At 50.0% G+C, this 13,558-nt stretch overlaps 1 protein-coding gene across 1 annotated transcript in view; it reads right to left on the bottom strand.

Annotated features, from left to right (window-relative positions):
- The window catches only part of WWC1 (WW and C2 domain containing 1), a 113,639-nt gene that overhangs the window by 52,134 nt on the left and 47,947 nt on the right, over positions 1 to 13,558 (bottom strand). The window contains exon 2 of the mRNA XM_081135344.1: positions 3,866 to 3,975. Within this exon, the coding sequence (XP_080991470.1) occupies positions 3,866 to 3,975 (110 nt within the window). The remainder of the gene's footprint in view (positions 1 to 3,865; positions 3,976 to 13,558) is intronic.

The raw sequence follows: 13,558 nt of genomic DNA, 5'->3' as shown, positions 1-13,558 counted from the left end.
CAATTCTTTTGCTACCACGTCAATGCTGCAGTGAGGATTCTTACATACTTCTATGAACTTGTCTATTAATTGTGTAGGATAGATTTCTTAAGAGAGGACCTACTGGGCCTGAGGATAAACACCATTTAAATTTTAACAGACAGAAGGTTGTACCAACGTTTATTCTCACAAACAGCCTATGAGAGCTCCTTTTCCCTAGATTCTCAGCAAAATTGCTTAAAAAAAAAAAAAAAAGTTGGTGCTTCATCTCTGGCAGCATATTAGAATCTGCCAAGGAGCTTCAAGGAATAAAAACCCAAGAAAGCCTCAACCCTGTCCCAGGACACTTACAGCAGGTCCTCGAATAACGTCTTTTCCTTCAATGTCATTTCATACAACGCTGAAGAGAGGCCCTGGGAACTTAACTCATTTATTATTAGCCTGTGACAAAACTGGTTTTGTTATACACACAGCGTTTCACAGAACACATACTGTGATCACCAATTAAAACCGTCTGACCATGATGAGTGTAAATAATGGGCACACTGACATACCAAATAATGAGAATGGATTATAATTTGGAAAGAATTGTCTGTATCTGTCCCTCTCCTCCACTTTCTTTCAGACTCACTCTAGTTAAGACTTTTGTCCCGAGTCCCTGTCCAAAGCTCCCCTTCACAGTCAGGGTCACCAGTGTCATCTGGGCTAAATCTAGTAGTCAATTCTAGGTCTTCTTCGTACTTGATCTGTCCCCCTGATAAGCTTCCTTCACGTGGCTGCCAAGACCCTCAGGTTTTCCTCCCACCTTTCCGGTCACTCCTCAGAACCATCACTTGCTTTCCTCTTCTCCGCACCCTCTTACTGTCTGAGGACCCCAGGGCTCATTCCCTGGTCTTCTTCAGTCTTCATTTATTCCTTTGTAATCTCCTCCAGCTTCATGTCTTTAAATACTATCTACATGCCAACAACTTCCATGCACGTATCTTCAGCCCCGATCTCTTTCCAAAACTCCAGATTCCCATAGTGAGCTGACCAGCACCATCTCTCAGGTGTGTGACAGGCACGAAAGACTCAATATGCCCCCAAGATCCCTGCTTCGTCCTTCCTACACCCAATCCTCCTGCAATTTTCTCCATTCTACTGATGGCCACTCCATCGGGTCAGGTGCTCAGATCCAACGAGGGTCATCATTCCTCTTTCTTTCACATCCCATATGCAATCTCTCAGGAACTCCAGTTGGCTCTACCTTGAAAATATATCCCGAGGTGGCCCTGGTCTGGGACACTGTCCTCTGTCACCTGGACTACTGTAATTGTCTCTTACAAGTCTCCCTGCTTCTGTCCTTACCCACTAAGGTTTATTGGTAGCACGGCAACCAGAGTGACCCTTTTTAAGACATAGAGCAGAACATGCCACTCATCTGCTCGAAACTCTCCAATGGCTCCCCTCTTGCATGGAGTAGAGGCCTGAAGAGTAAGGCAGACGGGCCACTGCCCCACCTCTCTCTGGCTCGATGCCCTTCTTTCCTCACTCATTCTGCTATCTGCACACCTGCCTCCTTGCCATCCCTCGAGCTAAATGTGACCGCACCTCAGTTTTTGCTCTAGCTATCTTCCTTTTGAAATGCTCCCTCACCTCCTTCAAGTCTTAGCTCACTTCTCAATTTCTCAACAATTACTTCCTCTGTCCTTACCCCACCACCCTCAAAACACGCCTCTGCTCCCCAGCACCCGCTAGCCCCACACTCTTTCTCTTCCCCCCATAATACTGATAATCATCTAATAACCTATGTAATCTGCTTCTTTATGTTGTTTATTTTCTCTTTTGCCGAAATGAAAGCTCGATAAAGGGAAAGGATTACTGCCACTTACTCTCACGTATCCCAAGCTCCCAGAACTGTGCCTGGAACATTGCAGGTGGGAAATAAATACTTGCTGAATGAATGAATGCTGGGTGGTAAATTTAACTTGCTCAGCTGTAATGTGTCTGTAACTCTTAAGAGAGTAATTTCCGTCAGTGAATGCTGGTGAGTCCACGGATCTGAATGCTTGGTCAGATTCACGCCACATTTGTCTCACTGGCTCCAGCTTCAGAGGCGGTGCCCTCCATCCAAGGAGAGCACCTTCACACCAAAAGGAAACCAGCAGCCTGGTAGCTGGTAAAACTACCAGACAGAATTCTTCCTATCCTGGCCCCCGTGTACTCCCATCCCCCCAATACTCCCACCTCATTTCTGCCACCATCCCCTCCAGAACAAACTCTGCCATGGCCTGCTGCTCCTTCCTTCCGTTTCCCCAACGTCTCCCAGAGGCACCTTAAAATCCCACTTCTGCCATCAGCCTTTCATGGGGGGGTGCACTCAGCAATTAGGAGCAGGAAAGGACTGATTAGGGTTCCTGTGTGCCAGTGTTTAAGCCAGCGCGCCATCAGCCCCCCCCCCATTAGCTTCGTTCCCCATACACACCCAATTAGGCGTATTTCCTTCTCATTACCCAGTACACAACCATGAGCTCTGCTGCCCCCAACAATGCCATTAATGCCATTAGCGGTCTCTCAGAAACTCTTCTACACTTTGGGGCCAGCAACGGTCAGCTCAATCCCCCATTCAGTCATGCACTCAAGCACCTATGCCCTTTCCTGTTTAGCAAAGGGCAAGTGCACACCTACTACGTGCCTTCTCAAGAGGAACTCGCAACACCAGGTAAATGGCTACACTACCGAGTGATGTGGGGCACAACAAAGGTATGGCCAGGTGCCACTGACACCGAGGGGAGGGAGTGGACAGAGAAGCACCCCTCTGCTCCCCAGCAGCGGTTCAAATGCGAGCCCTGCAGTGTTTGAGCTCTGAGTGTTGAGCAGTCAATTACTACCTTTAGTCCTATTTGTAAGATAGGGATCATCGCCCTAACACCCCACAGGGTAGCAGGGGGATTCGATGGGACGATCGATGCCAGCTAGTGCCAAGCCCAGCACGTGGCACAGGGTACGCTCAGTAAACGGGTTAAGATTTAATGCCCTGTCCGCAGCCTTCGAGCTTTGCCGGGCATGTCCCATTCCATGCCATTCTCCTTCAGAAAGGACTGAGAAAATCCTCCAGTTCAGAAGATTGAGAGTGAGACGGAAAATACTCTTTCCTCACATGAACAAATGGGGCAGCAAATTTCAGAGGACAGCAACAGTCGTGGCCAAGAAGGCACACAATGCATGAGGCCCGAGTACGCTCGACTCTCCCTGGCTCGGGCACCACAGCCTGGGTCCCTCCACCTGTCGGGCCACATGCTCGTCCCTTTCTCAATGTCTTCCTCCATCACAGTCCCAGAGACAAAGACACCAGAAACCTTCATTCTGGATCTGGATACCTGGTTCACAGATACAAAGTGAGGGTGCGCTGACTCGTATGCTGGGCTAGAGACACACACGCTCACACCAACCCTCTATGGACACCTGTGTGCACACCACTGGGGGCTTGCTGGGACGCTGACTGCTCCAAAATGATCTGGCAATGACAATGACACATCTACCTTTATGGGGGGGGGGTCTGTATGCACAGACACTGATATGTGTCAAAGAGAATCTATGTAGAAACACATGCACACACATGACTGGGAAATTTCTGGAATGATACACACAAAACTGTTAGCACTGGCTGCCTCTATAGAATTGAGGAGATGGGTTGTGAGAGGGGGAGCTTCAGATTCATATTTAAAACCCTTCTACATGGTTATTTTATATGAGCATACATTACCTATTTATACCTACACCGACATCTCTAACTAACTGTATAAAAAACAAAATACAATCTGGCTTTAAGAGTCCCTTCCAGACTTAGCAGGTGAGCGTGGAGGTAGAGGAGGGGGTGGGGCAGGGAGGTCAGCCAGGAACTTACTGGTGTTGTGGTCGATGAAGTAATCTCCAACCTGTGGGTCGTACGCCTCTTCCCATCCCAGAGGCAGCTCATCACTGATGCAGTCGGCAAAGGTGAGCGGCTTGGTGTACCTGGCGAGGAAGGGGAGAGACAGACTCCGTCAGCTGACAGGCCCCACACCCCGGCAACTTGCCGCTTCCCCTGGCTTCCTCAGGGCTGGCCCAACACATCCAAAAACTGCACTGACATCAGATCTGTCCCTGTTGTCTCGGGAAGGTGAACAAGTGGAAGGCGGTGGGGAATCTGTGTTCCAGTCCCAACTTTGTCACTAACTCGGGTGAAATTTGAGTAGGTCACCTTCCTTTTCTGGACCTCTGTTTCTGCATCTCTACCTGAAGTGTGTGCAGGAAAGGGCTTGAAGGTCAAGGGTTACTTCTGGACTTGGACACCGGCCCTCTGGCTTCTCTACCTGCAACTCCTTCGCCTGCCCTGCCCCACCCCCAGTCTTCCTCTTGGCTCTATCGCAAGTTGTCATGCCCACGTCCCCTCTGGAAAGCTGGCTTATGCAGCATCTAGAAGAGCAGATGTCCTGGCCTTGTGAGTTTGGCCAAGCGCAGTATTTATTTGCCTCCTGAGCTGGTTCCCAAATGCAGGTACCCACTGCTGTCCTTCCCGAAACAATCCAGGCCAAAGTGATCTTTTAGCAATAACCACCCTCCAAGTTCCCATGCTGCGGGGAGTGAAGGGGCAGTCATCGCCCAGTCTTGTGGCTAAGTCAGACAGATGGACAAATCACCCAATGAAACAAACAAAGGCTTGTCGAGCCAGGAAAACACCACAAACCACTGGTCAAGTTATTTCGGCCAGAGCGCCAGAAATCTAGACATACACGTCTGCCTGAATGGCCCTTCCAGACAGCTCCTTGGTTTTTCCCGATTGCTGCCTCTGCCTAAAATACATATTCTAATCTTCTCCCTCCCCTGTCTGCTTCCAAACCACTCCCAATTCCAGAAGGCCAGAGACTGCATGACCGGGCTTTCTGTAGACTGGCAAACTGAGGGTCAATAGGAGAGAAAGAAAGATGACTGGGGTGAGGTCTACAATCCTGATCAAGAACTTCCCTCCAAGCCACAGGAATCCACCCTGTCTCTCATCCTGTGCAATCTCCTTCCTCGGTAAATTCACTCCAAATGAAACTTACAATGAGGATGAGGCCAGAGATGTATGAGATGCAACAGGCTAATCACTACTAAATACGGACGGGTTCAATAAGCATGACTTCCATTAGCTGTGTGAGTCTGGCAACTTAACCTCTCTGAGCCTCGGTATAGTTTTATCTGCAAAGTAGGAGTAATAATAACTCTCCAGCCAGGTTGTTGGTTAGCTTAAATAAGGTCATGTTTACAGAACACGTAGCACAGATGAGTGCACATGAGTGCTCAAAAGACATTAGTTATTATTATTGCCATTGCCCAAAAGGGGAAACTGAGGCTAAGAAAGCCAAAAAAAATATTCTCAATGTCAAAGACCAAGCCGGGGTTTCAAGCAAGGCAATGTGTCGCCAGAGCCCCGGCGGTGAGCTAAAAGGTTCTCTTGAAAGTTGATGCATCTCCTGAGCGCCAAGGAAAATCACACAGGTGATGGGACCTTTCCTCAGCTAAGAGCGCTCTTGGCTCAGGGACATCTGTGCCAGTCTGCGTAAAGTTTCTGCAAAGCTATCTGCAGCCCACCCCATGCTCTGTCCAGATTTCAGAAACAAAAGGCCACTCCGGCAGTGCCCCCTCACCCAAACTTCTCTCAGTGTGTGCTCCCTCTTCCTTATGGAAATAAAGACCAGGGACCAAGAGCCAAAGCTCATCCAAGGTCACTTCATCCAACAAGTCTCTGAAAGGGTCTCAGAAGGACATCTCCAGCCAGGCACCCCCCCACACCACAGTGAGTTACTCTGCCACCGAGGACAGATCAACGGTGAGGGAGCAGGATGCTCGCGCCGAGCACCCTCAGGCCTCTCCTTCTGGCTCAGCCCTTGCCCTGCACTCCGCCAGCCTGGCTATGGAGATATAAATCTTAATATACAATCAGTTTGCACCCCAGAAAAACAGATGATGGGTCCCTTCCCAACAGGCCCCCAGAATCTGTGTAAGGATTATCTATCGCCTTTCAAAATTCCTCCCTGGGGATTATGAAATGATTCATCAGTGATGATCCTCAGCCAGAGAATCCTATGTCCCCCACAACTGGCGCTCAACAGGTATCTGTGGGATGGGTATATATGTAGGAACAAAAATTAACAATGCAGTCCATATTAAATGTAACAATGTGTTCTATAACTTGCTAAAAAGGAAGGACGCTCTCAATTTACTAAGACAACACTGTTAAAAGAGAAGATCTACAGGATACTGTTATGTATATTTTGCCCAAAAAATTTGTGTGTGTGGTGTGTGTGGGTTGTGTGTGTATGTAAGAAAAACTGGAAAGATAGACATTAAAACGTTATCTCGGTACAGGGATTTCAACATAATTCAACTTTTCTCTTTTTTATCTTTATCATGGAGATGGTCAACCCCAGCAGTATAACCCGGAGCCCCACTGCCTGATTCCCAAACCCGGGCATTGCCAACAAAAATTCATGGGACTCCGTGAGTCTCGGAACAATCTGGAATGCAGAGTCCGCTACGCCAGAGAAACAGATGACCCAGCTGGACCACAGGGGAGTCTGCAGCGGGCCTGAGGCATGTAGCTCTGGCGTATCTGCACCTTCAGCTACCTACGCCTTCCTACGAAGATCTTCAGTACAACACTTGGATACCCCACAGCAGCTTAATGAAAAGGCAGCTAAATGTTCCAAAGTCACCTAAGCCAAGCACAAGTGCTTCACTGAGCTCTCTGCGTGACATGAGGCAGAACTGAAACACCCCAAATGCATCACTTTTCCGGAAAAATATGAACTCCCTGGATTGTTCCAGCTGAACTAAATGCTAGCTATCAGCGTCACCAATGTGGATGGGGTGGAGTGAGATGCTGATTCCAACTTGTAGCAAATGCAGACATTGTGCCTAAAAGGGATTTTTCTAAAAAGTGAATAAAAAAAGACCCAAAGTTAGAAGGGGAGGGCATGAGGAGACAGGAAGGCTTTGGTTTGATATCTGGGGTTCCCTTCCAAGAGATCATTGGGGGGGGGGAGCCAGAGGGCTGATATCCTGACTCCCAGAGCTCTTCCCTGGGAAAGAGAAATGCATCCATTGCAAGGCTATGCAACTTACAAGGAATCTGGACAGCGAGGATCTCTCTGGAACAAATGCCAAGAGGGAGATGAATTATTCAGTGTGCAGAGACGTGCCATTCAGAGAGGCAGGATGAAGGGAAGTGTTTTCAGCCGCACAGGCATCTAAACACACACACGTATACACAGGTGCACATACTCCCCCTTCCTGCCAGAGAGGAACGGCTTAAACCAGTCCCCCCTGGGAAACTGGGGGTACCTCTCTGGTCTGCAGTGTTTCCCCTTGGGCCGGTGCCAAGAATGTGAGCTGGGAAGAGATGTCAGTTTTCAGATGTGGCCAGGACTTGGGGGCTCGCCTGGGACTCCCGGCCCCCACCCTCCGATGAAGCGATTCATCCCCATCTAGCCTGGTGCAATCCCAGGCTCCAGCCTCCGTGCCCTGGGCTGCTGAAAACCACAGTGTGAAGTCAAATGACCCAAATGCTGAAAGGAGGGGAGGGCGGGAGGGAGGGGGGGGGGGGGAGAGGGCACCAAGCAAGAACTCGTTCTGCCTCTTCTTAATTACAAATCACCGAGGGAACACAAACATTCCAGAATGTTTCACAACAGGCCCTCCTGGAAAAAGAGCCCGGATGTGTCGCCTTGGATACAGGTAGGTCCTGCCAGATCACCCTACGCCGGGCACACGGGCACACCTGTGCCACCCCAGCTCCTCGGTACCGCCCCGCGGGCTGTGGGAGAGGGTCGCGGAGCACGTTGCCACGGCCGCAGGCGTTCCGTATTCAGACGGTGCTTCTCTTCTAAGGAAGCAGCTCGGAGAAGGGGCGGAAAGGCTTCTGCCAAGTCTAACACCGGGTGGTGATTCTCTGGGGCCTGAAGAACGCACAGCATACCTTTCATGTTCCTGGTGCTTCCCGAGCGACCCTAACACTTCCCACAGTCACCTCTTTATGGTGTCCAGCGGGATGCTGGCCCCCGACCCGGCTCTCTCCACGCACCAGCTGGGACGGACAATTTTCCAAAGTGCTCTCCGTGCCAAGAACTGTCCAAACGTTCAGCCGAACCTCTCCTCCCGGCTGGGGCACAACAGCCAGGCGCCCAGGGGTAGCTCCCACAGCCTGGAGGACGTGCCTTCACTTCGAGGCTGCTGCACAGCACCCTCCCCTGCACACCCTTCCTCCCTCCCTTCCTTCCTTCCATTTATTTAGTTCTGTTCAAATACCTTCATTCATTCATTTCAACAAATCTGGGGGGCTAGGAGGGCGGAGCACCCAACACACAGATGAACCTCATTAATAAATGCCAGCTGCAGAGTGGACGAGACAGGGCCCTGCCCTTACACTGTAGTTGGGGAGACACCTCAGCCAGGATGGGAACTGACATGTTCATTTCAGCAACTCACTGTGACTCAGAGAAATACAACAGGATCAAGTGTAACGGGGCAGGTGGCCATGGCAAGCCTCTGGGAAAAGGTGATCCTTGGAGGGAGACCAGATAGATGGTGGGAGCAAAGGGAGCAGCCAGCACGAAGGCTCTGGGGTGGGACATTAAAGAAAAATGCATGGCAGCCCAGCCGGCGTGGTTCAGCAGTTGAGCATCCACCTAGGATCCAGGGGATCGAGGTTCGATTCCCATCAGGGCACATGCCTGGGTTGCAGGCTTGATCCCCAGCAGGGGACGTGCAGGAAGCAGCCGGTCAATGCCTTATCACTGATGTTTCTCTCTCCCTCTCTCTGAAATCAATAAACATATATTTAAAAAAACAAAACAAAAAACAATGCATGGCGTATCTTTATGCTATTTATGAGTGATGGGACAGAGGCAGAGAGGGACAGAAGCTGGGCTGTTAAGGGCCTGGGGCTCCTTGTAAGGACTTTGAGCACCACCCCTGTGCCCAGGTGCAGAAAGTGACCTGGAGAAGCTCCCTGCCTCGCCTTCCACTCTCCTTCTCTCCCTCATTTCAATTAATCCTCCAAGCAGCAAGAATTTATTGTATGGACAAAACAGCTCAGTCCCATGCCAGGCACGAAGAGGGCTCAGATGTTTGGATACGCCTCGTTTCTGCCTTCAGGAGCCAAGGGTAGGGCCAGGGAGCCAAGGCTTATCCTGAAAGCAGGCAGTGACCCATGACCATGGCATTCGGTGACAGTGTATGTGGCAGTTTCACTGAGGCTGTGGACCGCAGAAAATTAGCGGATGCAAGGATAGCTAATAAGGTGCTGGGTCAGCTGTACAAACACAAAAAAAGGCCAAGGATTTAGGAGAAGAGGGAAACAGAGGCGATGGGGTGTAGTCAGGGGATGCTGGGAAAGAAAGGGAACAGTGGATGATTTCACAGTTAATGGGGAGACAGGGTAGATGCTACTCACAAGGTTCAGAAATCAATGAAACTCGGCTGGAACCCATGCTCCGCCCCTTGCACAAACGTGGGTGTGTTATGTAACCCGGTTAGGAGGAGTTTCCTTCTCTGTGAAACTTAGGAGACGTCTCAGTCTCATGAGGGTGTCGTGGGGATTAAATGAGATAACCCACATAAAGTGCTGAGCACAGGGCCTGGCATGGAACAGCCCTCAGTAAAATGTGGGTTGTTAACGTAACCTATTTGAGAGACTTCTGTGCTCTGTGTACCGTGAGAATCGGGTCACCTTTCATCTTAAAGGACTGATACGTTAGCTATCTTCATATCATCAGCAGCAGCATCATTCATCCCGAGAGATACCCAGCGGTGGTTAAAACAGGCTGTAGAGCCAGCCCCTGGGTTCCAATGCAGGCTCTGTCACTTGCTGGCTCTGTGTCCTGGGTCGGGGACCCTGACCTGCTTGAATATGCTTCTTCGTTTGTAAGGTGCTTCATCTGCTCAGTGACGCCCTGGTGAAAACGAGCAGCGCTGAGCCCCTAGCACACAGGGCTCAGCCGACATTAGCTGCTATTATGAGTTAGGTTTTAGATCCCTCTTTTCATGATGGGGAAACAGAAGCACAATAATTGTCCAGGCATATAGCCTAGAAGCGTCGCACTGTTCCCCACAGCTTCCTTTCCTGGGGAAGACGGGTCTGCTCATAGTCTCTCCCTTTGGAAATTACCCAGAGAAGGAAGGAAACGGCAGCTGGAGAGCTCGCAAAATTTGCTCTCTGAAGGAGGTGTTTACACCAGGAATTTCCAAGTTTTCTGTCCCTGAAAATGTTCCTTCTCCCTCCCTCCACTCCCAAAACACCTGTCTCAACATTCTGGTTTTTTGACCTCTAGGTCTCCTTGCTTTGCTACTTTGGCTGGGCTGGTTTATCCAGAAACTTCCCTGGTCTAGTCACTCCCACTCCTGGAATTCTTTTATGGGGAAAAGGAGAGGAGGGAGAGAGCTGGAGGGAAGGTTCCAGACTGCTCTCCCTGTCCCCTTCTCTTCAAAATGGGCCCTCACAAACCAGTGGCTCACCTTCCCCTGCTAAATCTTGTCTTCATCTGCACCCCCCGCGTTCTTGGGATCGCACACCGGAGCCCCGGGCCTGTCCCCTTCCTCCGCCTCCATCCCCATGTCTCGCTGCCTCCAGCTCACTGACACGAGAGTGAATCTGGGCTGCTGTTCCCCTCTGTGGACCGCTTAGTGGGGTTTAAGGTTATAGCTCTGTGAACCAGATCATGGACTAGAGCAGGCATGGTCCCTGCCTACAGGAGGGCCAGATTCAGATACGTTTGTCTACCACAGTGCTATGTTTTTAAAATGGGGCCGGGGGCCTCTGGGTGCAGACTGTCCCCCCTGCTCTCCAGTTGTTACTCCTGCCTCCTGTCGTATCAAGAGGCAACACTGAGTGGCAGTGAGAACACAGGGCTCTGGAGCCAGACTCCCAGGGTTTGGATCCAGGCTCTGCCACTTTCGAGCTGTGTGACCATGGATAAGATACTAACACTCTCTGTGGCTCTGTTTCCACAAGAACAAAACAAGGAAACAAATACATTGGGCCCTCACTATTTGCCAGGAACTATTCCAAGCACTTTACAGATGTTAACTCACTTGGCCCTCATAACAAACCTTCCAGGTAGGTACCATTCAGACCCACCTCACAGTGTCCTTGGAAGATTAAATCAGATCATTCCTGAAACAACGCTTTGGTGGATAGTGTAAATGCAATAAATGTGAGCCGATTCATTATTATTCTTTTCATTGCTATCCAAATGAGGCCCGTGATACAGGGGTATTAAAGAATGTTAAAGCTGAGCCCTGGACGGGTGGGTTCAGTTGGTTAGTGTTTTCCCTACACAAAAACGTTGTGGGTTCCATTCCCAGTCAGGGCATGTCCAGGAGGCAACTAATCAATGTTTCTCTCTCACATCCATGTTTCTCTCTCTCCCCCCTTCCTCTCTAAAATCAACAAAAACAACAAATAACATATCCTTGGGTTAGGGTTAAGAATCTGATTCCTTGCCCGGCCAGTGTGGCTCAGTGGTTGAGCACTGACCTGTGATCCAGGAGATCACAGTTAGATCCTGCTCCCACCCCACCCCCAGCCCCCGGTCAGGGCACATGCAGGGGTTGCCGGCTAGATCTCCAGCTGGAGGCGTGAAGCAGGCAGCTGGTCGATGACACTCTCTCATCATCGATGTTTCTCTCTCTCTCTCTCCCTTTCCCTCCCTCTCTCTGAAATCAATAAAAACATATTAAAAAAAGAAAAGAAATCTGATTCCTTTCTCCTCATTGGTGAGAAAACTGAGGCACAGAGATAAAGACTTGTCCAGAGCTGCCCAAGGACAGTGGCAGGGCTGAGACTAAAACCTGAGGACCAACCCCAAGCCCATATCACACTCATGACACCAAGAGATCAAGGCAGCCTGGTGCTGAGTTAGGATCTGTTTGAAATGTAGGAGGTATCTGAACAGCCTTCGCTAGTATCTTCTGGGTTATGTAATAGTTATAACCCCATTAGACCGAAAGAGAACCCACCGATATGAAACTATGAAGCGCCTGTTCACGGAGAGAAACGGTTGGGAGACGGACCCTTCATTTTGCTCGGTGGAGGGTAACTTCCTGAAAGCCCAACAGCTGAAAAGAGTACCTGGTCTACACATTTGCCCCTCTCCCGGGTCCACCCCAGCTTCACCTTCATCCCCAAACTGGAAGTCAGTGCCCAATAGAAAGGGCCAACAGAACCAAACAGGACCCCCAGGTCCCATCCTTTTCAGCTGGGTAATCTTAGCACATTCCTTCCCCAGCTCTAAGCCTGTTTCCCCACAGGTATGAAGAAGTCAGAAAAATCTGCCTCGCAGGGTTCTCACAGTGATTAAATAAATTGGCACATGGGACTGACTCAACACAGCACCTGGCACACACCCTGGGTAGGCTGGCATGAAGAGCTCCTCCTTTCTGGATTTAGGAGCCTGAGGGCACTCAACCCCCAGCTGTACTTGGCCCAGCCCCATGAGATGGGTTTCCAAGGGGTCTTCCCAGGTGCTGGGCTGTCCGGGAGCATCCAGCATTAAGAGCAAAAGTTGCAACCCACCTTTGCCTGTCTGAGGATCCTGCCTCACCTAGAGCCCCCTCCATGGTAGCACACTTGAGACACCGCACTGGGAGAGAAGTGGTAAGATCTGGGTTTGATTCCTGTCACTGGCGCCAGCTCAGCCATGTCCTTAGGGAAGGCACATACCCTCTCTGGTCTTCCCATCTGCAAAATGAGGGAGCTGGAATATAATATTTCTGTGCCCCCTTGCAATGTTAGCTTTCATAACTCTACTACGTGGCCTGCCTGCTCCAAAGGGGCACTGTGAGATTACAAAGAAATGATAATTAGCCTGGACAGCATGGCTCAGGGGCTGAACATCGACCTGTGATCCAGGAAATTGAGGTTCGATTCCAGGTTAGGGGACATGCCCGGGCTGCGGGCTTGACCCCCAGTAGGGGATGTGCAGGAGGCAGCCGATCAATGACTCTTCGTCACTGATGTTTCTCTCTCTCTCTCCTCCTCTCCCTTCCTCTCTCTGAAATCAATAAAGACATATTAAAAAAAAAAAAAAAAGATAATTAGAACATCTCTCACTGACAGCCAATTAAGTACCAGGCATTGGACCATCTACTCTATGTAAAAGAAGTCATTTCCAGACACAACCACCCTCACTTAACCAACAAGGAAACTGATGCTTAATAGTAATAGTAATAAATAATAAAGCTAAATTTTACTGAGTGTTTACAAAGTACCTGGCACTATTCAGGGTCCCTTACATAGTCTCTCAACAATTCCAAGCTGCACCTTTGTAAATGCTTTTTAACATCTCCGAAATGGGGTGGGGGGTGTTACCACTGCTGGCCCCTTACAACACTGTCAGCTGGGCTGCGATCCTGATCCTGACGGAGCTGTCGCTGCCTGTATGTGCACAGACATCAAAGGTGTCATTGGGATAAATCACAGAGACAATCAGGGGGCGCTTTTAACCCCTAGGAATCACATGGTTGTGGGGAAGGGTGGAGGAGGCAGTGAGCAGACACGTTTAGCAGCATTCCCAAA

This window comes from Miniopterus schreibersii, assembly GCF_964146895.1.
Source record: "Miniopterus schreibersii genome assembly, chromosome: 4".
NCBI classification, from domain to species: Eukaryota; Metazoa; Chordata; class Mammalia; order Chiroptera; family Miniopteridae; genus Miniopterus; species Miniopterus schreibersii.
Note: the sequence above shows the minus strand (reverse complement) of the source record. Positions and strands in the feature narration are given on the sequence as shown.